Raw genomic sequence first — 27,438 nt, 5'->3', positions numbered from 1 at the left:
CTACTCGGTGATCCTCCAATTCCTCCCGGCGTCTGCACATCCAGCATGAATCAATTATATGTGTGCGCTGCTGTGAAATTCATCTAGCCCGGATAGCAGCAGAGCAGCAGCTCGATACATAATTCATCAGCGAAAGTGAATGGATTGCAAGAAAAGGAAGTAATACATATTTCCGGACCCGGGACGTTTCATCAGCACGCGTTTGCAAAGTTGAGCGCTCGGGTTTTATCTCGAGCTCGGGGTGTCGTGCGCCCGTGCGTGCACTAATGAGATGCTCGCATAGGGTAACACCAACCGGTCCTGGTTACCTAATTCCCGGTCCCTATGTTATTGTACACTGTAAAACAAATTCCAAACATTCTTTGGAACCCCGTTCCTTGGCGAACTTTACGGCCCTGCCTCATGAGCCCGCACGCCTCATTAAGGATTCTTTGCCGATCGAAACTTTGCGAGCGACCGCCACGGTGTCGTGTGTTGGAACCTCGCCTTTCTATCCGGTACAGGACGTGACACAAACACGCCCACATGCGTGGAACAAACCAGCCAGTAAATGGATAGCACGTATTTAGGACGAGAAAAACCACCAGGCTGATGCTGTGCGAAAATGTGTGTCTCATCTGCCGCTGTCTGCTGACTTTTGCGTCCCGAACCGGAACCCAAACTGGATCCTCGCGCACGTGGGGCAAAGTAAACCACTACCGACGGACGGCCACTACCGCACGGCGAGGGGGAGGTTGGTCCGACAATAAAGCGTTCAAAGTTTTGCGCTAATTCTAGGAAGTCCCCCGTTAATCGACCATTTTCGATGGAAAACAAAATTAACGAAACAAATTTGCCTTCTGCTGCCACCAGTTGTCGTCGTCGTCGTCGTCATCGTCCAATTTCTGTCCCTTCCAATCAGCTCACACCAACCATCGTGGTGGACCCATTTCCCTTCCCTTCTACTCCCCCGTGGGGCTCCGGTGAGCTTCGCCAACAATTTGCCATCGGATGCCAACCAGCGTCGGGAAATGGTGTGTGCCGGAACAGTACAAACAGCAGTGAACGCATGTGCGCGAGTTGGAAGGAGCCGGGATCGATCGATGGAGTGAAAAGGGTGCCAAAACGGGTTTGAGGTCAGAGCTGCGAGTTGGAAGCGGAGGCGGCCGGTGGACGGATGGTTGGAGCTGAGCTAGGCTGAAGTGCGGATAAAATCAACACTCCCGGGGTGGTCGGAGCCCGAAACGAGAATACCCTTTTAAGCTTGCCAACCGGCTGACGCTCAATCTCGACGGCACCGAAAAGGATGTTTCCAGCAGCAACAGATTCATGCCGATGGCCGCGCGGACGGGTAAGGGAAAATCAAGTCTTTAAACGAACCAAAACAAATAAAAGTTTGTTTGTTTTCGTAATGACTGCGGAGCTAATTTGATAACTGGTAAATATTTGATAAAGCAGAAATTTTATTTCTCCAGCTTTTATAGATATTTTCGTTGCAATGTTTCTCTTGAATGTGCGTAACACCTCTCGAAAAACATGAGCCTGTTGTTATTCAAATGTAATCAACCAGTGACCAGTGGCATAAAATGCCGTAGATTAGAGTTAGAACTGGTGGGTCAGTATATCCTAGAGGGGTCATTGTGGTACTATACACACAAAATGTGTGTAATATAAAGTCGAGGGCAATTACCATTACATTGGTGAAACAAGTATTTTAAGACAAGGACATTTCAACCATGTTTGCTCTATCTATACGTAAAGGGCTTAGAAAATATTTTGCTATGTGGACGTAGATAGCCAGTGCTGTCGTACAGGGGAGTGCCCGGTCTTGGATGGGATTCGAAACAACGCCGTCGATGGATCGATTCAATGCTTGTGGGCCAATTTTTTAGCCAGCGTAACCAATCGGATGTCACGAATCCGACATGCATTATTTATCAAAAAGCGATTTTAAAGTGTTTTAAATGATTATAAAAGTTCGAAAGAGTTAATTATATTCGTTATCTAGAACCTCAAAGACGTATAAAATATCTTTTTAGAAGTCATAACTGCTATATTTAGAAGTTATAAGCAGATTACTTGAAAATAGATTGATAGGACTAAAAGAGTAGACTAGTCCTTGGTAATAACCCATCTTCGTTTAAAACCTCAACTAGCTTTGTTTTGACGAATCAAACGAATTGAAAAATGAAAGAAACCTCCAGTTTGGAAAAATATGATTTTATTTCGTTTCAATATGGTCCAGCAACAGATTGCGTATTATCTTAACGTTATGCTGTGCAAAATATGCATAAATTATCCAACCGATCTTTAAAGCGAGCATCCAGAATGTTTTTGATTTGCGAAATTCTAGTTGCTCAACTTTTCAACCTCAACTTTTTGAGCAACTAGAATTCAATCAATCAATTCTACTTCAGTGTCGTATCAATTTTACTTCAGTATTATAATGTTTCTTTTCTATTTAAACATTTTCTAGTTTTATTTCTATCGTTTTCGTTGTTTAAGTATGGCTTCAAGAAATATCAATCTGTTCAATCGTTTACATAAACTTTTGCTTCACAAATAACTATATTGCTACACTAACACAGTAACTAACACTAACATACTAACACTAAGTTATAAAAAAACAGTTTTTCGGCCTCCTTTAACATCGTTTGAAATTTAAAATATGAAACAAAATACCCATGGACTGATAAAAGTATAATATATTTTGGTGGCTACATATTTTTATGAAAAACTCACGAACTCAAAAAAGTCGTGACAGTGGAGTAAGACAGAACTATTGTAGCAAAAACCAATGTTATTTTCCCGTTTTATGACCAAACACACACTTTAAACACAAAAAGTCAAGTGCCCACAACCATGAACATCGAGCGGCCCACTGCTAGAAATAGGAGACAGTTTTCTTTTGTTCAGAAAAATGCACGAAACGAACATTTAACATGAACTTGGTATCACAAGATTTTTGTGTTCGACCAACCTTATTCATTTTATTTTCAATGGCAGTTGGTCGTGTTTATTTTTGTTGAAATATATTGCAATTTCTTTCCGATGCAGCTGAGAAAAAATACAACATTCATTGTCCACTGAAGGGTGACTCTCTTGTAAGCCATTCCATGAAAATGCAGTAGAAACTAGAACATGTTAATAACAGATACACAGCATTTGAACAATTTAAAAGTGGAATTAAGCTATGAGAACATTATTTGAGAACAACCTTTTTACCCTATTTCTCCTTTTATAAAACCAAACCACTATCGTTTCACTTTTATCCTCTATCCATTTTTCCCTCCGGATGATGGTTCTGTGCTTGTAGATTTTATCAAACTGCCAGGGCTAGGGGCTGCGAAATGTTTGTAAAATGCGCCATCCTCACCCTCACCCTTCACCACCGCTCACCAAATGCTCTTCGGCCGACCCGAGAAACGGCTTCACTTCGGGAGCAGAAGGAACCGATCTCAAAATTTAATTATTTTGACAAAGGCTAGATGTATCGAGCAGGAAAACTGTAATGTAATGTACGGCATCGTTGACATTCCCAATACAGCCTCGGCATTACTCAGTGCGGACCGACGAGGGTGCTCGAGAAGCTGGTTGGCCCGCCTCGCTGCCGCCTGCTTTCTGCAAAAACTGGCAAACGTCCCCGGTTCGCATGTTGCCGGGATGGTAATGGTGCTGGGTGTACCCGTCACTCTGACAGGCCGGTATTTCTGCCAGCTCGGGATAATCGCCCGACTGGTCGAGAGAATGTCGGCTGTTTCAATAAGAGACACGCTGACAATTTTCCACCGAAAAGACCCACCGGCCGCATGGAAATCGGGGAACCCGGAGATAAGCATTGGAATTGAAAACGAAATCGCATGGCGCATACGGAGGCAGGGATCAAGGGTGGAAATGACCAGAAGCGTCCCACGGTCACTATTATCCTGACGATGGTAACGACTCCGGCCAGCCGTCAAACTTGAACTAGAGAATGGTAAAACGGCCGGACAGGTAGGCGCATTCCGATGGTGCGTATTAAATCCTAGTTAGTAACTGAACCTCCGTCAAACGCTTGCCACTTTACGAGCGTTTGCCAACAAGCCCTTCTGAGAGGCAGTCTGGGCTGCGCTGCCTCTGCGTTGCTCGTTGTTGTTCAATGTCAAACCGTCACCATACGCCACTGCCAGCAACAGCAAGGCTTCACATACACACACCTGGGTGATTGCACGTCACCGTCGCATTGCTGGCAAATGAAAGTAATTGAAATTTAAGATAATATCATCTCATTTTGGGTAAACACAAACCATCATCATTACAGCCCCAGGCCATCGCCGCTTCACCTACACCGCCAACGAAAGGGTCCTGCAGGCAGTTCTGGAAACGCTCACACCGGATTCGATTTTGGCAACGTTTAGCCCGACGTAAAGCCCACCGCCAGCGCCACCTGTTGGCTCGGCGCGAACATGGCGCGCAAGCGAAAGAGAGACCCAATTCCGGCCTCGCCGAAAGTGTGCCGCCCGTGGCTTTCGTTCGCCACTTCAATTATTATATTTGCGCTTACATATGTGACTGTGAGGGAGTGTGTGTGTGTGTGTGTGTATATGTTTGTTCTATTTTCCGGTTTCAACGTTGCTCAGGTGCTACACCGATGACTGATGGCGCAGGTTTTGGATGGGTTGCAGATGGATGGATGGATGGATGTAAAACCCTATTGTGCGAGGCAGTCACTCCTGCGGCTCTTTTGAGCGATTGGGTGAACATTTTCCGGGGGTAACGGGGAGGGGGAAATTATTATTGCTATTATTAGATGGAAATGAAGAAAGGATCGAGTTTCGGCGAAGCCAACGGCAAGAATGTTGTATTCCATCCTCCTCCTCCTCCCACCGTATGTGTGCCTCAAACTGAAAAATTGGGCATTACCTTCGCCTGCGCTAGTTAGCTAGTGGTTTGGGAGAAATAGTTAAAATGTTATGCCACTTCCACCACCATCACCGCCACCAGGCGTCTCCATCGTCAACCACCAGGCGCCTCCATCGGCTCATGAATCATAAGCAAACCAGGGAGACTCGGGAGATTAGCAGACGACGCGAGCGGTACGTATACAACGGTGGCTAAGCCCTGCAAAAAGGGTGACCGGGGTGTTCGTTTGTTCCGTCGTAATCCCTCGCCTGCACAAAGTTCCCCTACCCGATGGACGATGTTGGGGAAAAGCAGGGAGCAGCGTAAACTGGGGCCGATTTCCGGGGGTAGTTTGCATAGCAGACCGCTTTCCAGGCGAACCGATCGCCTGGGCTCGTTACGTTTCATTACGCTCCGGACGCGTCTGGGGTGTTTAAATCGTTTGCTCCGACGTGGGAACTTGCCGGGAGAAAATGATGACGAAGAAGTGGAAGAGCTTGAAGAACTGACGCTTTTCCCACCCGCCAGCCTGCCTCCCAACAAGTTCCTGTTCATGGGGTGCACATTAAGTATGTAAATTAATTCCGTGTGGCTTCTTTGGGAATCAATTTAATTTCAACCAAGCGACCGATCTTTTTGTCTTTTGCCGGCACCAGTCAGTCAGTTTGAGCCCGACGTGAAGGAACGTTTCACTTGTCCAACGCTTCGCCAAAACGGGGCCTCACGGAACGTGTAGAAATAAAAAGCGGAAACAGAAAAAAGGAAACGAAAAGCAGAGATAAAATGAAAACCTCGCTAAAAGCTTCCATCAAGAACTCGTCGCCCACTGCTAGAGATCCTGGGCGGAAGATTCTAGCTTCAAAGCGGGTGCGCTGGTTCAATGCCAGCAAAGCCAGAGCTAGAAGAAAACTTTATCCATCTCCCCGTAGGTGCTCCCCTTGTACCGATTCCGCAAAAGATTAATTTTCCTTTCCTTTAGCGCACGTCATACCGACGTAGCCCACTCCCAGCATGAACGCTCGCGAACTCCCAGCATGGGGGGATTCGGAGGCACGTAGGGCATGTAATGAATCAAACAACATTTTCATTTCCACTCGCGAATCGGGTTGTAACGACGCCGCTATGCGCTTCGACAGATGGGGAGCCCTCAGCGTCTCAGCCCAACCCACTCGTCTCGCCGATGAATCCTTTCTTATGAGTTTGTGGTGTTTGCATCATACAGTTGTTGAAATAGTTTAAATAGCATTCCCATTTTAATAATTTAGTTGTATCTTATATACGAAAGTTTATTGCTTGCTTATGCAGCTCCAATTTGTGTCTAAATCTGTCAATGCAATTATTGTAGTGAGAGATTAGCTTACATTAAGTTTAGATTAGGTTCAATCGTTAGATTAGATTAGATTGTTAGATTAGGCTTAGTTAGGGTAACGGAGATACGTTAAGTTAGTTTGTAAGTAGAAGTGATAGAAAAGATTGTTAAACAATTCATCATTATATTCACATTAAAGTACTTGTGAAAGCTTTCGAAAATGTATGTTGTAGTATACTTTCAAGTTGCCACAAACATTAAATTATGCATCATTTTGGTTGTTTTACAAGCATCAATAATTTAATCCCAGTATGGCCCGTTTGGATAAACTTAAATTATATAAAATGTGTTCGTTAACTTGTTTGTTGTTAAGAAAAATAAAAGTCTTGGAGTGTTGCAACATTTTGTGTTGCCGTGTGACAAACAAAACTCCTGCTTTTGATAAAAATGTAAATTACCAGCAATTACAGATGGATGGAGTGAACTGTTTTAATATATATAAAAAACCTTAACAATAGAGTTGTTTCATTTCTTATGTAACTTTTGTGTGCAGATCAAAAATGTGAACAGACTAAATCATTACGTGTATTTAAAATATTAAAAAGTATAGGAGTGTGGTTATTAAAATGCAGACCACTGCACAATTTTCTACCGTATCCATTAGTCTCGTTATCAAAAGCATCTTCGGAGAGTATCGTTATTTTGTGCGTGGCATGAGCACACCTTACAGGATGCATTCCAGCATTTTCTAGATGTAGGAGTGCGCAAGTACGAGTTGTCTCTGTCGAAGCGTGTCGTCGCGATAATGTAACCATGTAACCAGCAACCAGTAACGATGTTCACCACGTCCGTTTTGTCGGAGTCCCTTTTTTCGCCTGAGTTGTGTGGAGTCTGTTTGCGGGCATCTGTTTGTGTTTCTTTTTTTTATTTTTCTTGCCCCTCCACACCTTCACACACCATCGGACTCAAGATAGATCCCAAAATACCCCATTTGACACCGATCCGCCCGGATGTGGCGGATTTCGCACTGGATAGTCCAACCGCTGCCGCGCAGAAAGGAACGATTAACATAGCCAAAGTGTCGGAGCGGAACCGGAAGCGGAAGCACAACAACGGTGCCACGCGGCAAACACGGGATGGATTTTTATTCTTGCAAACCATCACACCCACACACACACACATACATGGAATGCGCGGGCTGACGACAAGTGAAATCGGGCGGTTGAAATTGTAGAACTTGCGTGGCACAAATGATGGCAATCGTGTGGATAGAAAAAGTAACACCGGCAAAACAAGGATGGGAGTGAATGTGCAGGGAACGGTGGGAGAGCCAGTGAGCGCGGAACGCAGCCGGTGAGGATATGTTTTAATTTTAACGCGCTTATCATCGTACCCAAATCATAATAGGAATGGTAGAAACTCGGTTTGCGAAAACCGCTCTCGACGTTCGTATTCGGCACATATAGAAACCGTTTGGGTGGTTTGTGTTGCGCCACTTGCCCACTCTCACGGTTACGAGGCCTGACATCCGCAGGCCAAGAAAAGCATGCAAAGGTTGATGCTGTCGTCGAATGGTGTACCGAAGCACGTGCAATGTGGGTTTGACATTTTTGTATTTAAAAAAAACACTCACACGCACGCCTAGAAAAAACTACAGTCGGGGATGAAAAGCGAGAAATCACGTCACATCGACACGCACACGTACACCCAAAAAGCGGGCTGGGTGGCGGTGGTGTTGGTGGTGTTCGAGTGATTTGGGCTGTTTGGGATTTGTTTTTCGTATGTGTTTTTGACCAGAGCTTGTACCACAGGCTATAAAAACACATACACACATACACAGCCTGAGGCTTGTAGAGTATGAGGAGTACGAGGGTCGTAAAATTGTCGTCTGCAGCTCTGCTCCAGAACATCAGAAGCCGAGGGATCAAATAAGCATCCCCGTGGAGAAGGTACAGGTGAAGGAAATTTAGCAACTGCAATTTCAAACACAATGGAGCCGTGCGTTGTTTTATTCATTCATGGAAAAAGTAACATTTTCCAATTTGCAAACGTAGACATTCTCTGGTAGGAATTTTTTTATTTTAATGAAACAATTAATATTTAACGAAGTATGCTTGTAAAGCATTGGAACGATCGAAATAAGATAGATTTACATAACAGTAACGCATCACGGTATTTTCATTAGTTATTTTTCTATATGTAGGATCACGTCTGCAAATAAATGAACCATATAATTCTGTGTAAAGTGAATGTGACATTTATTTAAATTATAATAAACGAGTAAAAAAATGAACAACATTAAAAACGTATTTAAAAGCTGAATTCAACATACTTTAACGATAATTTGTCGATGAATGGAATACTATATTAAATAGTTATCTATTGGCGTGTATAGTACGCCGTGACATGCCCTACTATACGATACCTCGCTACACTAACAATTGCAGTTGGCATGTAGGAATGTCAACCATATAACTATATGTTGAATTTCTACCAATTGAATTGGATGGTTTTGAAATATACTTAAATTTAAAAAAAAAGATATGGTAAATAAAGTAGAATACAGTTACATAATCATGTGATTTGACCGTGTAAAATGAATATGTTTGGCCAATTAACAATGTCGCTATACCTTAACAAGATTGTCGTAAACAATACATTGTTCAATGGAAGCGTCAGTGGAAGTACCACTGACGGAAGTATTGTTGAAATATATCTTTTCGGCAACATCTAATTTATGCTGAACGGCAGTGAATGACAACGGACAGGATTTTTTACCTTCTGACAGCAGATTGGTTTCAGTATTGATGTCAAATATATATCCACCAATGCGAAAAGGAAATTTTTAAGTGCCAGTTCCCTCATTCTTGGTTTGATTTTACAGCAACATATACAGTTCATTTCGAATGTTGAGGATTCCTGTGGGAGCTAGCACAATTCCGACTTGTTTCTTTTGTCACAACTTTTAACAAACTTTAGAACCATCTATAAGGACGTTCAAATATTTTGATATGAAACCTACTGTTAGTATAATATAAGGAAAAATATCTCATTTAAATATCTTGCGTTTATTGTTGTAAATTATGTAATGAGTTACGCTTATGATTGATTGTAAGGTTCCAAAATTAGAATACAAATAACTGCAGATTAGTTGCAGAGATTTCTTAATTTTGGAACCTACAACAATCATCAATTGTAACTCGGGATATATGCTTCTTAACTCAACCTCTCAGTAGTGTCACACTCTGAACCAATCGTTCTTCTTTGCAGATAATGCGGGTGAAGCGAAATAAATAAATCGATTTCAACACGTTAATTCGATCAGAAAATCAGTTCATATCAACGCATTGCTTGTAAGAGATTCAATTGAGATTGAACGGTTTTCGTACGGCATCACTTTTTCCCATTTTCCAATGCGCAATGCACCCCCAAGTAAACCTCAGGACGGCAAGCTCACAGCGCAGAAATCAGATTCAATTTCAATGCTTGACTTAATGACACTTGACATGAAGTCGGTTGCTATAAGAAGCCCTGGCAGGGCCATGGAGAGTGTCGGAAATACAATGAATTTCGGCCTTGATGAGATTGTTTGTGCACTGGACGAATGGTGGTTGCGCAATAAGGCACGCGAAGTACTTGAGAGGATTTGAGCGGATTAAAGTGATTGCGATTTCAACGGTTTCCCACGAGATAGCTGTTGGATAAAGTTGAGTATGGTGCAATATTTATTTAAATTACTACATGCCGTCGATGTAATTTTATTTTGTAGGGAAATTTGTTGTCATTGGTACTAATTTTACACTACCAAGTTTTGAACATTGTTGTGGAAGTTGATGTACACAATTTATAAACTTTTATACCTAATAAATGATAAATTTATCTCTTTAAAATATACAACAAACAAGCACATGTATCCATGTCCTCGCGGGTAATAGTACGATAACGGATGAGCTGATGAGTTTTTTCAGCAGCACATATTGAGTTTTTTCAGGGTTTAGCCTGCATAATTATTAGTAGCCTATGAATTAGTAGTTATAAACTAGATTAACCTAATGTTCTGAACCTTTTTTACTTTTCTTCTACGTACCATCAATTAAATGAGATGAAAAAAACACCATATAAATCTCACTTCACTATGAAAAGACTATAAATAAATAGACAAATGGAGACATTTTCCGAATTTAATCCATTTAGAAATCAATTAAATCCAATTATGCACTCTCTCTAAAAATGTTTCGGATTTTCCTACATATATATTTTAAAATAAAACAAAAACAAATTTGCTCTGAAAATTTATGTCAAAATTGCATATAACCCATTTGCTATACTTCAACCAAATTGTAATAGTTTATTTAATAGTTGAACTGTAAAAACATCTTTGGGTGAAAAATGAATGAATATTGATTCCTTCGAGACAAAATTATAAAGAAGAAATGGACCAATCACGTCACATTCTTTGAAAAGAAGGTGATATCAGAAAACGTAGCAAGTGGATAATTCCAGTTTGGCTTAAGAAATGTGAACTAAACATTGGAAAAGTATGGCACACCGTGAAATTCAAGTAAATACTCTTTATTAGAATGTCAGAATTCCGGAAAATTATTTCACAGAATTCAAGAACTAGGTATTAATCATTTTAATATCAAGTTATATTTCTGTCTATGGCTGTGCCACCAAAATAAGCAATTATTAGGTTTCACTTCTGGTATCAATCTATAGCTATTTGTTGCAGATCAATTCATCTCAAACGACATCAATTGATACGAACAACGAGTTTTTTTTATTCTGCTGATGAAAGCTTGATTCAGAAATTTTAACAAACGAGGATACATTTTCCCATCCATCCTTCTCATACAAATATATAAAGACCTCATCCATGATTGGCACAATCAAAAACAGAAATTTACACAACTTGAAGAAGGACAGACCGGACAAGAAACAATGCGGTGTAATTTCGAAACATGTTTCACATTCTTCAAGGTAGTCTTCTGTGTTTCAAATGGCGTTTGTTGTGTCCATCCAATTTTTGACTTGGCAAAATACATTTGAAAGAATTAGGTTAATAAACACAGAACTTGGGGAATGAACCTGATGTTTGGGAAAAATGAAACCTAATCTCATTTATTTGAAATTTCCCATCTACAGAAAATCCATCTCAAACCGGATGAGCGCACAAATTCCCAACAATCCATTTTTCCAAGATGCTTCGTTCAATTTGCTTTGCGTGCTTTAAGTGAGTAAAATTCTGGAAGTGAGTTGAAATCGGTTTCTTTTGCTTTTGGAATTATTATTTGCTCATATTAGTTGCAGCGTTTAAAGAACTCCTTAAAACTCTTTGCTAAAGAGAACGATACAAAAGATACCTGTGCGTTTACAACTTCATATCCAAAGGCATTCAAATAACATGTGGATACAAGATTACATTTAATCATACAAAGTGAATAATAAATTGAAGAAAAGTTATAAGCACAATATGTGCATTGCTTCTGCGTCAGTTAAAAGCTGACAAGTGCATGTTCGCTTTTTATGAGGAAATAGACGGTACTTCCGCGAAAGTTACCATCAAGCAAGCGCCCGGAGCACACCTTACTTCAGCTCCGCTTGGCAGACGGCAATGAAACATTTCATTCTATTTTGCAAATTGCTTTCCAAACGCCTCATCCAACGTCGGCCAACTCAAGCCACCCCCGGGAGCAGAACGTGTCCCAAAGGTAAGATATGTTCACGGCGTTTTGAGTTAATTAAGCCACATCTCACCCAAACGTTTCGAACTCTACCGAATTCCGGGAACGGCACAAAATCCCTCCTGCCCCACGAGACGCACCAACCGCATTGCTCGGTGCGGTTCAATGATGGGCAGAACTAGCTTCGATGATCGGTTCAACAAAACATTCACCGATGATGTAGTTCGCTACAATATCGGTTGCGGTGGGGCCTTTGGGGCGTGCCTCATAATTGCTTCAATAAGTAATGACAATACATTCAATCGCAAACAGCGTTCGTACATTAATCAAACGGTGCCCGGGAATAAAGGCAAGTCGAGCAAAGGAAGTTGTACCATCAAATCCAAAAGCATTAATGGGTACAGCATTGGTGTAGCATTTGCGAAATTGTTTGTCCCAGAAGAACAATTACTTCATAAGTTGGATTTCTTTCCGGCCTGCTTGGTTTGTTTTCGCTTCGCTGGGAGAAAGCATTCTTCGTATATTAACCGACCCACCGCTTCAAAGCACCAGGCGCCTCCATCGGGTGAAAACGCAAGCACTGCAGTTTGAGATGAAAGCAGCCGTATACGTTCAGATTGCGCTCGATTGCCGAGAAACGGAATGCGTAAGGTCCAATAATAGGCACAGTAATCAAATTAAGGGTTAATAAACACCACTTTTGTTGAGTGACAAGTATCGTCAGAGAAAAGTCCCAAGCTCCGGCCTCTTCGGTGCGTTGCTACGCACAAACAAGCACCGTTCGCATCGTTGGTTGTAAGTCCGTCTCGTTGCCATGTGGGTGATTGCTATTTGGGATCATACCATAAACCAGGCCAAATCCCCCTTGCTGCGTTCCCCGACGCTGCGTCACCTGCCGAGACGATGGTCGGACGCTTGCGGGCGATGCTGGTGTCCAAACCGGGCGGCTGTACTTGGAAATCAAAGTAATAAGCAAAGGTTGCCAAGAGCAATCGCCAAAAAGCCAGTGGCAAGATACCGATGGAGGCGGAGGCCTACCCGAGCATCGCAAGTGAAGAAGGCTCGGAAGGCTGCGAAATCCACGATAGCTTGAAATGAGAAATGTCGGCTTTTGATTCATCCAGCTTTTCTTTGCGCTTTGTTTTTTGCCCGTGTTCTCGAAATCGAAATTGCCGACATCCCGACATTCTTACCGTGCCGAGCCGGCTTAAGTGACGGAGTGCAAGCGCTCCGTGATTCCATTCTGTGATTTCTTGCGTTCCCGACTCGAGAGTCCTTCACCGATGAAAAGAAACGACACGCCCCGGGACGACCACTGCCAGTCGCGACGGAATATTGTGGTTGGCCAATATCGCAAGCCCCAAACACAACCAGCAACAACAACAACAAAATTGATACACTTACAGTCAAACCTTCAATCCCCCTGGTGACGATCGAGCTCAGCTGTGCCGTTACGGAAGAGAGATACCAAAACGATAAAAGGGCATTATTTCTGACGTTTTTCTGTCCTTTTTCCTCTTCGTTGCTGTGTGCTTTTCGTCATTGAATTAAGTGATAACATCGTTACGGTGTTATTACAGGCTTATCGTGAAATTCGCCATCGAAACTCGGGTCTTATCTCGACGACGAAGCAGACCTCACCAAAGCTATTGTCCTTGGGAAATAGAGCTCTTGTCCGAAAATTCTGCTGATGTAACTGTGCAACAACAACGTGATGGAGCAGCTTCAAAGCCGTGTAATACAGAAGCATACGATAAAAAACATCCTTCATCGATTCGGATGGGGCAAAAATATTATTAGGAAATCTATTTCCTCAATCCTTCCAATGGAGTTATATTGGAAACAACAGGAGCATAGGAGAAGGGAATAGTTATGTGTAATTGTAATTGTACGAATCTTGTAGATTCTGACCGTATGCTATGTAGCATACGAACTTTTATTATTCACTTACCTTGGTTCAATTCTAGTTCTTGTTGTGCCGCTTGTAGAATCTTTTCGCTTCAGAAAATTCACACTCTAATTCCCGTTGCTTTTCCTTGCTTGCACAATCAAAAGACAACGTCATCAGGTGGTATACCCGATTCGCCTGAATGCACTTTAACCCGTGTGCAACGATGATGAATGGTAGCTATCTCCGCACTTCACTCCGCACCCTCGCTACCAATGGCTGACTCTCTCTTTTTCTCTCTCTTTACATTACACCAAACCAAATCGGGTAGAACCCGGGGGGAACGAGACATCCGAAGCTACGATATGCACACCCCCCTGTATGTAACTTCGTTGCGAGGAAAACTTGCTTCCGTTTTTTTCTATCCGTACCCTTCGGAAGCCCTGCTAGTGCCAGGAAATTGAGGGCTTTGCCAACTGAAACTGCACTTGTCCACTCATACTCGCGTAACACGTAGGCACTGGTGCCAGTTTGTCTCGTTTACGCTCCCGCACCGTCTCACATATACACTACGCGACCATGAACGGGGTGTAGGTAGATCAACACACTAATGCATTTCTGATCGACCCTCCAAGCTTCGAGTGGTCTGCCTGCCTGGACTGGTTTTGCTACTGTGAATGATGCATCACTTCCAACCCGTTGGGGTGACGGACAAGTGTGATGTATTTCTTTGGAGTACAAAACACGCACGAAAAACCACCCCTGCACTGTCAAGTGTCGTTGGACACAGCTGAAGCGAGGTAATAGAGTCTCCAAACGTGCACCGAAGCTGCCTTAATTTCTTTCTTCACTCGAACGTGCGTTCGTTTGTTACACAGAATGACTTACAACTTCCCAACCGGCTCCCAAAACACAGTAATCCTTGACAATTTCTCATACGCTTTCCGGTAGATTGCAGACCTCCCCCTCTTTTTTCACCCTTTCCAAGGGTCTTCGGGTATTTTCTTTGCGCGAATATCGTTCACAACACGTTACACGATAAACCTGGCGATCGAAGAATTATCTCCTGCCTCGCCAAGCTCCAGCATCGGGGCATCGATTTGTTATCGTCCCTGCCGTGCCGGGAAGTGCGGAAAGTAATCCCAGAACTCCGGCCGTTCGGGGCAGCTGCAGCCTTTTTACTGCCTCCCTTTTGGCAGCCGTGCGAGATGCGCATAAAAGCCTTCGGTACCGGCCGCTCCTGCCTCCTACGCCAATTTGTTCCTTCGCCTACGTAACATTGCGAGCGTTCGTCCTCGTACCTAGCATTCTTTCGCTCGGAAGAAAATCTGCTCCGTCATAGTCGGGCCGGGCGGACCGGCGGTGTCATGTACCGTAGCTACGAGGGAAGCGTGAAAAATTGACATTCTAGTCCCTAGCAGCGAGCGTTCGGCCGAAATGGCTGCCACGGTGTATAGCATTCGGAGGGAAAAACGGTCGATACGGTGTACGATCATTGATTTCACACCGGTGATAGTTTGCTTTTGTATTTTTAGTTTTCCATTTCCGCACTATTGGACCACGGAGTACACGATTGGCAGCGCTACACAAACACCAACACACACACACACCTGTAAACAGGGACACACAACGGGACCTGGTTGTGGTTCTTTTTCGATCTGCACGAAATCACTCGAACGCTATTTCCGAATTACCGAAAGGCGGCCCCGGCCAGCCAAGTGTTCGGGTTTGCATAAATCCCAACACCTGCGGGGGAAGCTTTCTTTACCCCTGGCGAGCAGGACACGTCCTGCCAGCAACGCTTATTTGGCTAAACTCAGCGGCTCGCCAGCGGGCAACACACATAGCGATAGCGCCGTGCGGCAAACGATCCACCAAGATCTCTATCAATAATTAACGGGCGATTCCGGGTCCTAGCCCATGCCCAAGTGTTTGTTCGTGCAGGTCGTTCGGCAGAGAAGAGCAGCGGTGATCTCTTTCCAGCACACACGCGCCAGGAGTCGCGCGAGCAAATGGAGCCTATTTTCACTCCACGTGCTGACTCCACGAAACCGATTTCACGATTCTCACGGCTCACTCGCTCGCTCGCCCATCGAACACACACGCGTCCATCACACTCTCACTCACGCCCGAGAGGTTCGCCCCCCGTCCCGCACACATCAACTCGAACCCTCCGCACTCCGCACGAGGCCAACCGTTCTGGCCGTTTCTTCTAACGATCGCGCAAATACGAACTGCCAAAAGTAATTGAACTGGATATTTAGCGAAGCTTGCTGCGAACTCCACTCCGACAGGCTGTTTCCGGCGTGGGACTGCCGCTTGCTGCGTTTCGTTTTTTCCCCGGATTTTGTTTGGCTTCAGGTCGCTGCTAACCGATTGATTTACTGCCCACGAAGGCCACCGAAGGCAACCTTGCGCGCTTGATGTCCGTCACGTACACTTTCACGGGCTTACATAAACAATCACCGTGTAACCGTGGCTCCCTAAGAGGGCAAGCGGTGCGTGTGTGTGCCAACCGCACTTTTCGGTTGGCCTCCGTTGTTGGCCGTGGCGCCGCACCAACCGAGGGTCACACACTTCTTTGACCCTGTTTAGCCTTGCCGGGAGTTGGGTTTGCCTGCTTTCAAGCGCGTCCTTGCCGTGTGACGGTTCTATTCGGTCGTTTCCGTCTCCGGTGCAGCGGTCTAGTGGCGTCCCCGTGTGGGCACCGGTGCCGGTGAGCCTGCGGTTGCCCACGATGGTCGGTTTCGCAGCAGAAAGCCATCTACGGACGACGGCGACCACCACCACGAGGCAGATGATGAAAGTGACATCCTTCCAGAAAATTGTTTATCTCTTAAGGGCACTGGGGGAGAAATGGAACGAGATGGTTATGTGAGAAAATAGAGGGAAAAAAGCTACGATGCGGAAAAAAACAACCCCTCTCTTCAGGACACATGAAATCTCACGAGGGAAGCTATGAAAAAAAGGCCACATTAAGAACGATGATAAAGCAAACCCCGTTCAGACCGGCTTGCAGCCTGCGTGAACATGGGGAAAGTAGGGGAGCCTGGGGCGTTAAACTCTTATATCCTTACATCTTAGTTTTCCTGTCGTCACACTTTGCGGCCTACTGGTTTAAACGTCTTCCACTACCATGTGTTTGCTTACCGCAGCTTTCTGCACTCACCAACCGTAGACCGGGCCCGATTTTCCACGTGAACGTTGATCGTTCACCTTTTGCCATATATATACATACATATGTATAATTTTTTTTTTTTTGTTTAACTAGCGAGCCTCATTGTAGTGCTACGTCAGACACTATCCTTGCTTCTACTATAATCTTTTCTCAACATGCTGCCAATTTGAATGCAGAAACATAAACACAGTGGAGGTTAAGCGGATATAAGAAGATACGACACATGCACACACACACACTCCTACAGACCCGGTTTTCATGTGGAAGACTGCGTTGGCGAAGGAAAAACCTCCGTTCCGGCATCCCAGATTCGACTGAAATACTTCTAGGAGGAGCAGTCCGCCATTCAACCGTCAACGCAGCGCCGCCTTAAACGGATGAGTGAGTGATGGGGAACTCAACATCCGTCACGCTGAATCCCTCACTCCCCCCCCCCCCCCCCCCCCCTTCTCGTTACGGCTCTCTTTTGGAGCGAAAAGTGATCCTAAGATCCACGGCAATGAGGCTGCATTAGTTGGAGCACTCTTCAGGCTGTCCAGGAGGATGACAAGTGGAGTTGCCAGCACCAGCCAGCCGCAGTGCTGGATGTGTTGGTAGCAGTAGTAATAGTAGTAGGCGTCAATCGAGTCGAGTTTACTTACGACACGGTGACCCAACCAAGCCCTAGACCGACCGTGTACTAAACGACATCGGGTCGGTGGGAAATGATGATGGAAACACCTCGCACCTCCCACTGGCCGTTTAGTATCGTTTAGCAACCAGCCCCAAGGAAGCATCCACAGTGTCGTAAGTGTCTCAACTGGCTTCAGGAGGGTGTAGGCTCGTAAAAACACCCAAAACCTTCCACCTTCGGGTGACGTGTATTTGGACGCAGTAATAATTCGCCGTAAGTCAAACGTCACATTCTCACACACACACACACACGCACCGATACGGTTCGACATTTTTCGCCAAACCCTTCCTTGGCCACCCTCCCGGAGGCCGCAAGTGACACAAATTCCGTGACGTTTGTTCACTCCCGATAAACAGGCCCACAAGGGTGGAGTAAGGCGAAATGTGCGACTCGCTTTCAGCGCCAGAGCAACGAGATTCCTCAGGTTTGTTGTTGGCATGCAACACGCAAGGGATTGAGGCCAGGGTGGGGTAGAAAAAGTGTACACACCATTGCTAAGCCTACACTAACAAGCTGACACACACTGGACCGGGGAGCCTTTTCCATTTCGCACCGCCTTGAAACACACACATACACAACACGCACAGACACAGACGGAACTATACACACCTTGGACGGTTAGGAATCCCGAGAAAGGGCGATTCGATAACGACGGATAGCGCCTGCACCCTGTCACTGTGGCTTGGCAAGGACCTAATGGCGAGTCGGGAAGGACCGTTTCTGATATTATGCCACCAGGTCGGGTCCTGTTCCTACTTCTCTCGCGCTCTGGCCACGGGCTTCGGCTCCCGATCTAAAGTAAACCCGAGGCTCGGCTTCGCTCTCACCGTGGCCGAAAGCTCCCATCGCAGAGGGTTGCTTTCTCCGATAGTAACGGAAGAAGGCAAGAAGGATGGTCGGGAAAACCTCCCATACCCGAAGGAAACGAGCAACAGTGGCCTCGAAGAGTTTAGTGTGGTCGTAAAACTGACACCACCTCGGCCACCCTCCTGCTGCTGGAGAAGGACAGCGAACCCCGGGGAGGGATGTCCATGGCACCAACACCAGCGCCAAACACGGGATTCCCGTTCGCGAAAAACAAGCGGAAAAGCGGTGCTCCAAAAAGCTGGGAACCCACCGACCGGTTTTTCGGGTTCGGACTTCGGCGCGACCTGTCATGCGCGCTGGGGAGATGGATGCGTTTCGGTTGCAAATACAGTACATTACAACGGGGACGACGGATTCCGTGACCATCCTCTCGAGAGCAGCACGCGTGCAGAGAGGCAGAGAGTCTCTTCGCTGTCAAGCAACCAGTAGTGAAGAAAAACATCATAAAAAAGAAAAAACAGCCACACACACACACACATATAGAAGGAAAAACAGAGAAACCGCGAAAATCGAGAGAAGGATTGAAACTGCAAGCAAGCAATCAACTAAGAAACAAATACCGGAGCCTGGTACAGGCCGCAAGAATACAGGCTTTCAGCTGGCTACAGCGACGACCAGCAACGCAGCCAATAGACGTAAAGTTTCACCAGCACGAACAAGATGTGTCGTAAAACCAGCTTAAAGCATAAAACGTGCCATCCGAAAGGATAATGATCTACGAAGCGCGGGGATGTGCGGGGTTGGTGGGGGTGGGGGTGGGGAGGGGTGGTTGGGTCGAGGGGGGAAGGGAAGCGGACGCGTTTTTCCTTGCCGCGTTTTGTCACATGTTTCTGGTCGATGATAAGTTTTGAATTATGACGGTTCGATCTAACATGCCCTCAAAAGGTTTTGCGGTGCTCTCTAATATGGGGTCCCGTTGGAGGTGTTGGCAATCCGAACAAGAAAAAATTGGGAAATGAATTTCCACTATCTGCACTGCTTTTGACTGTGCCAAAGGAGTCGACCTTTTTTGGTAGGCAGTGGGGGTTTTTCTTTTCTTTCTTTCACCTCCTCATGGTGATTACCGCTCCAAGATATGCAGTAACCGGAAGCGAGCCCCAAAACGGGCCCCGGCAAGTCCATCGCAATACGTTACAAATCTTTACAGTTCCGCTGGGGCTCATTATCACCGGAAGGACCGTCTGGTTGCGTGCCTGCGCATAAAAACCGCAGATGAGTTGCGTGGCATACAGGCATGTTTGCGGCCGTATTATATGTATGGGAGGAACCGTACCATAGGCGAGGAGTGTGTGTGTGTGTTTGTGTGTGTGTTGGTGTTCATACAGCGACCAAGTGACGCTTAAGGGAGATGCTTCCCCTGCCGGTTGAGCCCCGCCGGAAAGTCTAAATTATGGCGGACGACGTTTCGACTCCATTAACACTATCAACGTGTGTGCTGCTGCTGACACAAGCCGCAGGCCTCGACGATCACCGACGCTTCAGGACACTTTGCCATCGTGCCATCTCCCGGCCGGATCGTCACAGAAGACCGCACCACCAAATCGTCCACCGAACGACATCCCACAGCCAATAAATGTGACACGTTCCCCGGAGAGCGACGGAACACACCTCGACGTTCCGGCCTCGCAATTGTCGCATCCGAGCAGCGTGGGACGACCTGGAACGACGCGCGATCCGCATCGGGCACCGGTATCGATCATTTGCATAAAACGACTTTTTAAGTCGGAATTCTTCAATAAAGGCGAAAGGCATATCAAGTAGGGCACGGTAGTCGGCAAACAACCACACCGACGTCATATGCCGTTTCGTTCTGGTCTCCCGAGGGAGGCATCGCCCGTTTGCATAGCGAATGTAGCAAGCAAAAATGATGCAAATTCGACAATCAAGCGCGTCTTGCTTTTCTTGAGCTGAGATTGGAGCGAACCGGCGTGCCCTGAAGACTCCAACAACAGCAACTGGAACTGATCCGTGATAAACGGCATGGCAGATGCCGAGGTTGCTTCTGTCGTGCCTCGCTCACCTTAAGGATAATCCGTAATCGTCTTAAATCAATCTTTAATGCCACCCCGACCAGCTGCCCTCGCATCTTGAAAACGGAGCGAAGGATGTCGTTGCAGATAGGATTCGCGGTGGGGAATTGCGCTTGCGAAGATAAGATTAATTAAAATCTCACTCCGTGCACGACCCACGAGACGGGACAGTAATTGCGGCATGAGGCGTAAAGAGACGCTGAATATTAGATCACTCGAGAGGCAGCGGCGCACCAAATAATGGCATTGTAATGTCCAGCACAGAAACACCACACCAGATACAATTTGTGGACTTCATTAGATTGCTACCATGTGTTCACGCCACCACATGGCTCGCTCCGCTCCGTTCGAAAGGTCCGTGGCCATAGGATGCGCAAATGCTTACTTCCTCGGCCTACGAATCGAACGACAAAACGGACCGGAATTATGATACAAGAACAACAACAACAAAACGATAAAAAAATACACATTGCCACAGCACGCATCGTCGAGAACGCACGGAACGCTCCTCCTCGACCCAGGACAGTAAAACTTTAATTCATTAACCCTTAATTAGGTAATTAATTAGCGAGAGCGATTCATCTTCTTCGCACGAATTCATTCCGACCGCGTGCGCGTGCCCTGCAATCGCTCAGCAACTGTCTTATTTACCAACGCCTCCTCAGCAGCTCCCGTCAGCGCTCTCCGTAACGGTTCTCGCCGGTCGGCAGTTCGAAGTAGCCGGTTAGTTCTCGCTTTTTCGGTACCAAATTGCTTACCGAATTCGCGCTTTCACGTTTTACATGGACTTGCATTCAGACCGCGCTTCCACCACGGGGACCAGGAAGGCTTTCGCCGTGCGATGCGAAAGTGCTACCGACACGCCAACCGGTGGCCCGAGCGCCCGACGGACGTGGCAGGATTACGGGAGCGGAGGGAAATGGTAAAGAAAGGCTGATCTCATTAGAATATCAAAAGCACTTCAGCAGCTTGCAACACTTGTGGAAGCTGGGTGGTGGAAGATAAGTTTCAATTTAAATTTCATCGGTAATGAGTCGCGCAAGGTAGGGAGCCAGGCCTTTGATCATACTTGCAGATACACCACAGCGATGGAAAGCACCTTATCCTCCATTTGGCTGCTTCATCTTTACGCAGGGAACTTAGTTTTATCGCCAAATTAATTGAATGTCTCCGCTTTACGTATCAATTTTTCCGTGTGGCGCAACACCTTTTCGCACCGTGGAAAATCGGTCGATAAGCAGAAAAGTGCTTAACGACAACAAATGAAAAAGGTTACTGGGCCATTATCTTCGTAACAGGCACAAACCGATTTTTACGAGCCGTTTGATAGCGTTTAGTGAAGTTGCAGCGAACACTCAGCGAATGCGATAAATGTCGACCGTTTTGCAACAAATTGATCTCCATATCGAAATAGCTCTTTTGTTGACTATTCGTATGTTTATATCGTACGTAACTTGGTGAATGCATATAAAATGTTTCAATATAAATTCAATCATAAATATAAATATAAACAGATCTTACCATGGCAGGTCTTACTAGTTCTTCGCAATGTGATCAAAACTGGACGAAGCTATTCCTGTAATTTAAAATGACTTCCAAAAATATACTCCGATTCAGAAATGTTACCGTCTAACCTACCAATAACAATATTGATTCTTATATTCTATGATGCATGAAAATCTCAGTAACAATAATAATACATTTATTTTTTCGCTTTCCAACTGTCGACAGTTTCTCGAAGGACTACGTAGCAAATTGGTTACTTACAGCTGCCAATGCAACATTTCTATGACCAATTTGTATTCCCATGGGTCGTAAGTAAAAAAATAAATTAATTTGGTCTCCTTTGGGAAGGACTGAAAACTTTGAGACAAGCCGTCAAAAGTTTCAATGGACCCAAGTATTTTTTTTATATTATTATCGAATCGGAAAGTAAGCCATACATAAACTTGGATAAAGACATCTTTCGATACCGAACTTTCTACGTGCTTGGATGTGTCTGCTAAGCTTGTTTTCGACGACTAGAAAGAGGGAGAACGATTTCGCTCATCTGGAAAATAATCTGTTACGGATGGATCGATAAATATCCATATCATTTTTTCAGATGCTGGGTACAAGTAATGTGCTGTTTGTATAACTGGGTTAGCGTTGTGCCACTCTTGTTCAACTCTGTAGCAATCACAGCGAAGGCAAGTTAGAACAACGGAAGAATACACAAACGATATCGCTATATTTGGTAGGTCACAAGGTTTATCGTACTTGTCTCGTTGAAATCAACATTGACGCTTTCGCCATACTTCCCGGAAGGAAACGTAACCCGTCGTTCATGAATGCAACGAAATTTCAAAATATTAATTTATGGAGGCTTAGTTTCGACTAACACCATCAACACAACTGATACCAGGTGGAATAAATTGTATCCGCATTATTTTCCAACCGACCGGACCTACTAGTTTATTACGAGTCTTTGGTAGGGATTGGTATTTTTTATAGAAAAGCTCACCCCAAAATTTATGAAGAAGGATTTTTTAGACGTCGCACGTGTACGGTCTCGCAACAAGATCCCTTGTCTACGTCACTTAATCATAACCCTGGCAGATTTGGCAACAGATAACCCATCACAGAAAAAGCTGAAAAAGAATCTGCTTTGCAAAAGGGCAACATAGCCCGAAGGTTTACTCTGCATTTCATTAATTAAAAGTGTACAGTTTAGGAGAAGGAAAATTTACTTTCCTTGACTTCACCGTGAGCAGTTAATCGCTCGTCGCTCAGCTCGGCATATTTAAACTGTGGTTTGGCAATAAAAATAAGAAGAAAGAATAACCATTTTCCATTTATACGAAACGTCCAGTATTGATTTTTTTTATTGCTGCGGATCTTCTTCGGCATCATCATGTTTTCGGCACAACAATTTCTATCAAGTTCTATTAAAAAAGATCATTACTTCCTCAATATCCCTAATTAATTTACGTAAATTTCAGAATATTGATTATACAATATGAGTTTCAATCTGTGTTAATTAAGAAATTAGAAACATTTCATCACGGTCGATGAAATAAGAAACTTAACAAAGTAGTTAGTACCTAAGGTAAAAACTTATCCCTAAGCTGTGTTGGTTTAAAAACAATTCACAATTTTTTGTGAAACAACAGCTAGAATGTTTATTTAAAAGTATGTATAAAGCAAGGGAAACGTATAAAATCAGTAAATGTTTGTTCCACAGAGCAACAAGTTGATTGTCAAACAGGAAAAAGGCACCTTTTAGGACTCACTTTTTTAGGGGTAATACCATCGCAGAGCCCACCAACGGTGCTACTTTAAAATCAAGACTCAATTTAATTCATGAATTTAAACTTTCAAAGAAGGCAAACAATTTAATAAATTAAAATTGTTAACAAGGAATGTGTAGGATTTTTTGTGATTTTACCAGTTTAAGTATCCATGTATCCGGAACACATGTATTTCTTTCATATTAATTCATTGCATTTTAATAATTGGTAATTAGTAACAATTTTCGGTTTTAGTTAGTTGAGTGAATATTTTGGCCAATGGAACTGTAAATTTTTTAATTTCGTCAGGCCGCACAGCGGTTGTACCGGCAATTTAGCAAGTAAGCAAGCAAACATTTAAATTAGATTTGTATTACTATATGATATGATAAATAATATTGACTCTGGATGTTTTGAAATTGTAGTTAAAAAAAGATGGAGAACTTTTATGAAACAACAATGTATTTGAACAAAGCGAGCACACATGTTTTGTTCCTCCTCTTGGAGGAATGTGTGTGTCACAGAGTAGTAAAATACCTAACACTAGAAAATAAGCTCTTCATAAACTATTCATAAAGATCGCCAAATTCACGAGCCACTAGGACAGGTAGCCCACAGAGAAATGGCACGACGGCTAACGGTTTGTGACGAATTAAATATTCCCCTTCTTTCCAGCACCCGACCAGTCGGTTGCCAAGGGATACAGAAAACAACAAACAGCACAGCGCGTTACCTACCGTTGAAGGTTGAAGTTTTCCAGTAGGCCTTCGTCGACACGGGGTTCGGTTGGCGATTGGAACGGGCAAACCGCGAGATTCTGTAAATGGCCGGTTGGACGCAAAACCGTCCGATATCATAAAGATTTCGCATCAGTGTTTCTGTTTTCGTGTCCGTGTTGTGTGTGTGTGTCCGGGAGGAATTTGTGTGAAAATTTTTATCGCTCGGTTCTAATTAAAAGTAAACAACCGGGGTGTCAGATCCGGGGGGAAAAACCGATAGAACACAACCCGAGCGAAGGAAAGTTCTTAGCCAGTGGTGAAAGTGGTCCACATTCACGGGGTTTCCGGTCGTTGGCCAGAAATAACATAAACAGCCATAAATCCGGGGCTGCCGGTCGAGGTATCGGTTCCGGAGCACAATGGACGATTATATGCCGTCGCGCTATCAGCTGCTCGGGCGCATCGGCGAAGGAGTCCACGGGGTCGTCGTGAAGGCACGGGATCTGCAGAGCGATGACAAGATTGTGGCCATCAAAAAGCTATCGCTGCGGACAAAGTTCGGCGTTGTTTGTCTGAACACTGTCCGGGAGATCCGTGCTCTGCAGCACTGCCGCTGTGACAATGTGAGTATCACTTCTCGACCGCACGTACACATGCGAGTCCTTGACCCGTAGTAGAGGTGTTCCGTTGCTGTGGCTAGTTTGTTTGTTTGTTTGTTTGTTGATCCGCTTCTTTGTGTTGCTCTATGACGCTGACGCTGATGGCTGCAACTAGGTGCTGGAGCTGCTGGATATGTACCCGGATCTGGCAGGCATTTCCCTGGTATTCGAGTACATGCCGCACACGCTGTACAGCAAGCTGAAGGATGAGGAAAACCCACTGTCCAGGGCAACCGTGAGACGATACATCGCCATGCTGCTGCGAGGCTTGGCATACCTGCACGGGGTACACATAATGCACCGGGATATTAAGCCGGCCAACCTGCTCATCGACCGGCACGACGTGCTGAAGATAGCCGATTTTGGGCTGGCCCGCATCTACACCGATCCGCACCTGCGACCTCCGGATCGCTCGTACTCACCGCAGGTAGCCACGCGCTGGTACCGTGCGCCCGAAATACTTTGGGGCTGCCAGAGGTACGGTCCATCGATCGACCTGTGGGCTTCTGGGGCCGTCTTGGCCGAGATGCTCCGCGGCGTCCCGCTGTTTGCCGGCGCCACCGACATCGAGCAGCTGGCCCTCGTCGTCCGCACGCTCGGCACACCGAACCTGAAGGACTGGCCCGAAGTGCGAAGCCTGCCGGATTATAACAAAATCCGCTTTCCGAACTCGCGCGGCGAGCGGTGGGAGGACATCTTCCCCAGCTGCACCACGCGGGACGAGATCGGCCTCGTCGATGGGTTGGTACGCTATAATCCTGCGAAACGTCTTACGGCCGAAGAGGTACGTGTATGGGTTCTTCGCCCTTTGCCCAGTTTCCGTTCAATATTTTATCCCCAACCGTCAACCAGCGCCGCCAGGGTGCATTGTAACGGAGTTTTAAAATCCGTCTCCTTAGAAAGGCATAATCTGTTCCCCGCCTGCCCCTGCACAGTGGCTACGGCGGTGCTGTTATTTGTCTTTCTCCATTATCGCTATGTCCATTCACCCCACTGTCTTCCTTCCAATACCGATCACATTCCTTGCGCGGGACTCGAGCGAATCCCATTAACTCTGCTCCGCTGTGTTGCCTGATTTTTTTTACTGATTATATCCGGTACGTAGGCTTTACTTCATCCTTACTTCAGCGACGCAGCGAGTGTCGGGGAGTGAAAATTAATTCGCTACAGGCACCCGACTCCTGGTCGCCCCGCATTTCGCCCTGTGAACTTGTGTACCTGTCATTAAAAAGGACAAAAGGACGCCGGACGCAACCGGCTAAACGAAGCTCCCGGGAATACTCAGTGAAACAGCACTCTGCTGGAGACGAAGGATCACCCGGTCCGAGCGAGTTCACTTCCGCCGGCGATTTTCAAGAACAAGAAAAAGAAAACGGACACAAGAAAAAGAAACGATTTCGAAATGCCAGTTACGGAAGCCGACGGATAATTCTTGCGTCCCCATTCCTCCCAGAGGAACCGTGCGTAACCGTGGAAAGCAGTGGAACTAGCTGTAGCAGAAAAAGCACAAGATGGGACACTCATCTGCACGTTTACCGGGCCTACAGAAGGCCACTTTCCGCCATGAAACAGATGGTGAATCTTCTCGCACTGTGTTGCTCCCAATTATTGAAGGCGTGATGTCGTTATGCGGTGGAAGGACGAATGTTTTGATGGGCCACCATTAGGTGCCGGACGGTGGATAAGATGTCGTATGAACCGGACCATGGAATGTTCTCCCCCACTTGAACTTTAGTACTAACTTGTTCTAACGTCACGCTCGAAATGTAGGGGAAAGTTGACTTGCATGGAACGCATCACGTAGCCGGCGCACATTATCTGAAAATGAAATGATTTTGCCTTTTTATATGTTGAATAAACTAATTATACACGTTGCATTCGTTAGAATGCATTTATAGTTGTGTTATTGCTATCCTATTATGACTAATATACAACGATCCTATGGATTTTCAATTTCGTGGTAATCTATATTTATTATTATGTGGACTATTGTGAAAAAGGTAAGGGATAATTACTTTTGATCATCAATTACTTCGTGTAACATTTTTCGCTTATCATTTTACATACTATATCTGAGCAGATTAATAACAAAAAGGCCGATTTAGCTAGTTTCCGAAACTGTTGCATTCATTCATTGACAATAATAACATGAAAAAAAACCGGTCAGTATAAGGAAAATGTTGAAATATTTCATATTTCAGGTTTCAAAACACTAAATAGGTTTGAAACGCTAACACAACACTAACACAACAATTGAAACGCTCTTTGAATGAAGCTTTCAACGTCAAACAACACAATCGGT

At 45.1% G+C, this 27,438-nt stretch overlaps 1 protein-coding gene across 1 annotated transcript; it reads left to right on the top strand.

Moving 5' to 3' along the window:
- Window positions 1-24,896: 24,896 nt before the first annotated feature.
- Window positions 24,897-26,289, top strand: LOC131263321 (cyclin-dependent kinase 20). Its single transcript, XM_058265505.1, has 3 exons — window positions 24,897-25,100; window positions 25,252-25,920; window positions 26,242-26,289. Exons 1-3 carry the CDS (start codon window positions 24,897-24,899, stop codon window positions 26,287-26,289), a joined length of 921 nt encoding a protein of 306 aa, XP_058121488.1.
- The last annotated feature ends 1,149 nt before the right edge of the window (window positions 26,290-27,438 follow it).

Source organism: Anopheles coustani, chromosome 3 (genome assembly GCF_943734705.1).
Source record: "Anopheles coustani chromosome 3, idAnoCousDA_361_x.2, whole genome shotgun sequence".
Taxonomy (NCBI): Eukaryota; Metazoa; Arthropoda; class Insecta; order Diptera; family Culicidae; genus Anopheles; species Anopheles coustani.
The sequence above is the reverse complement of the archived record's forward strand: the minus strand, read 5'-3'. Positions and strand labels throughout refer to the sequence as shown.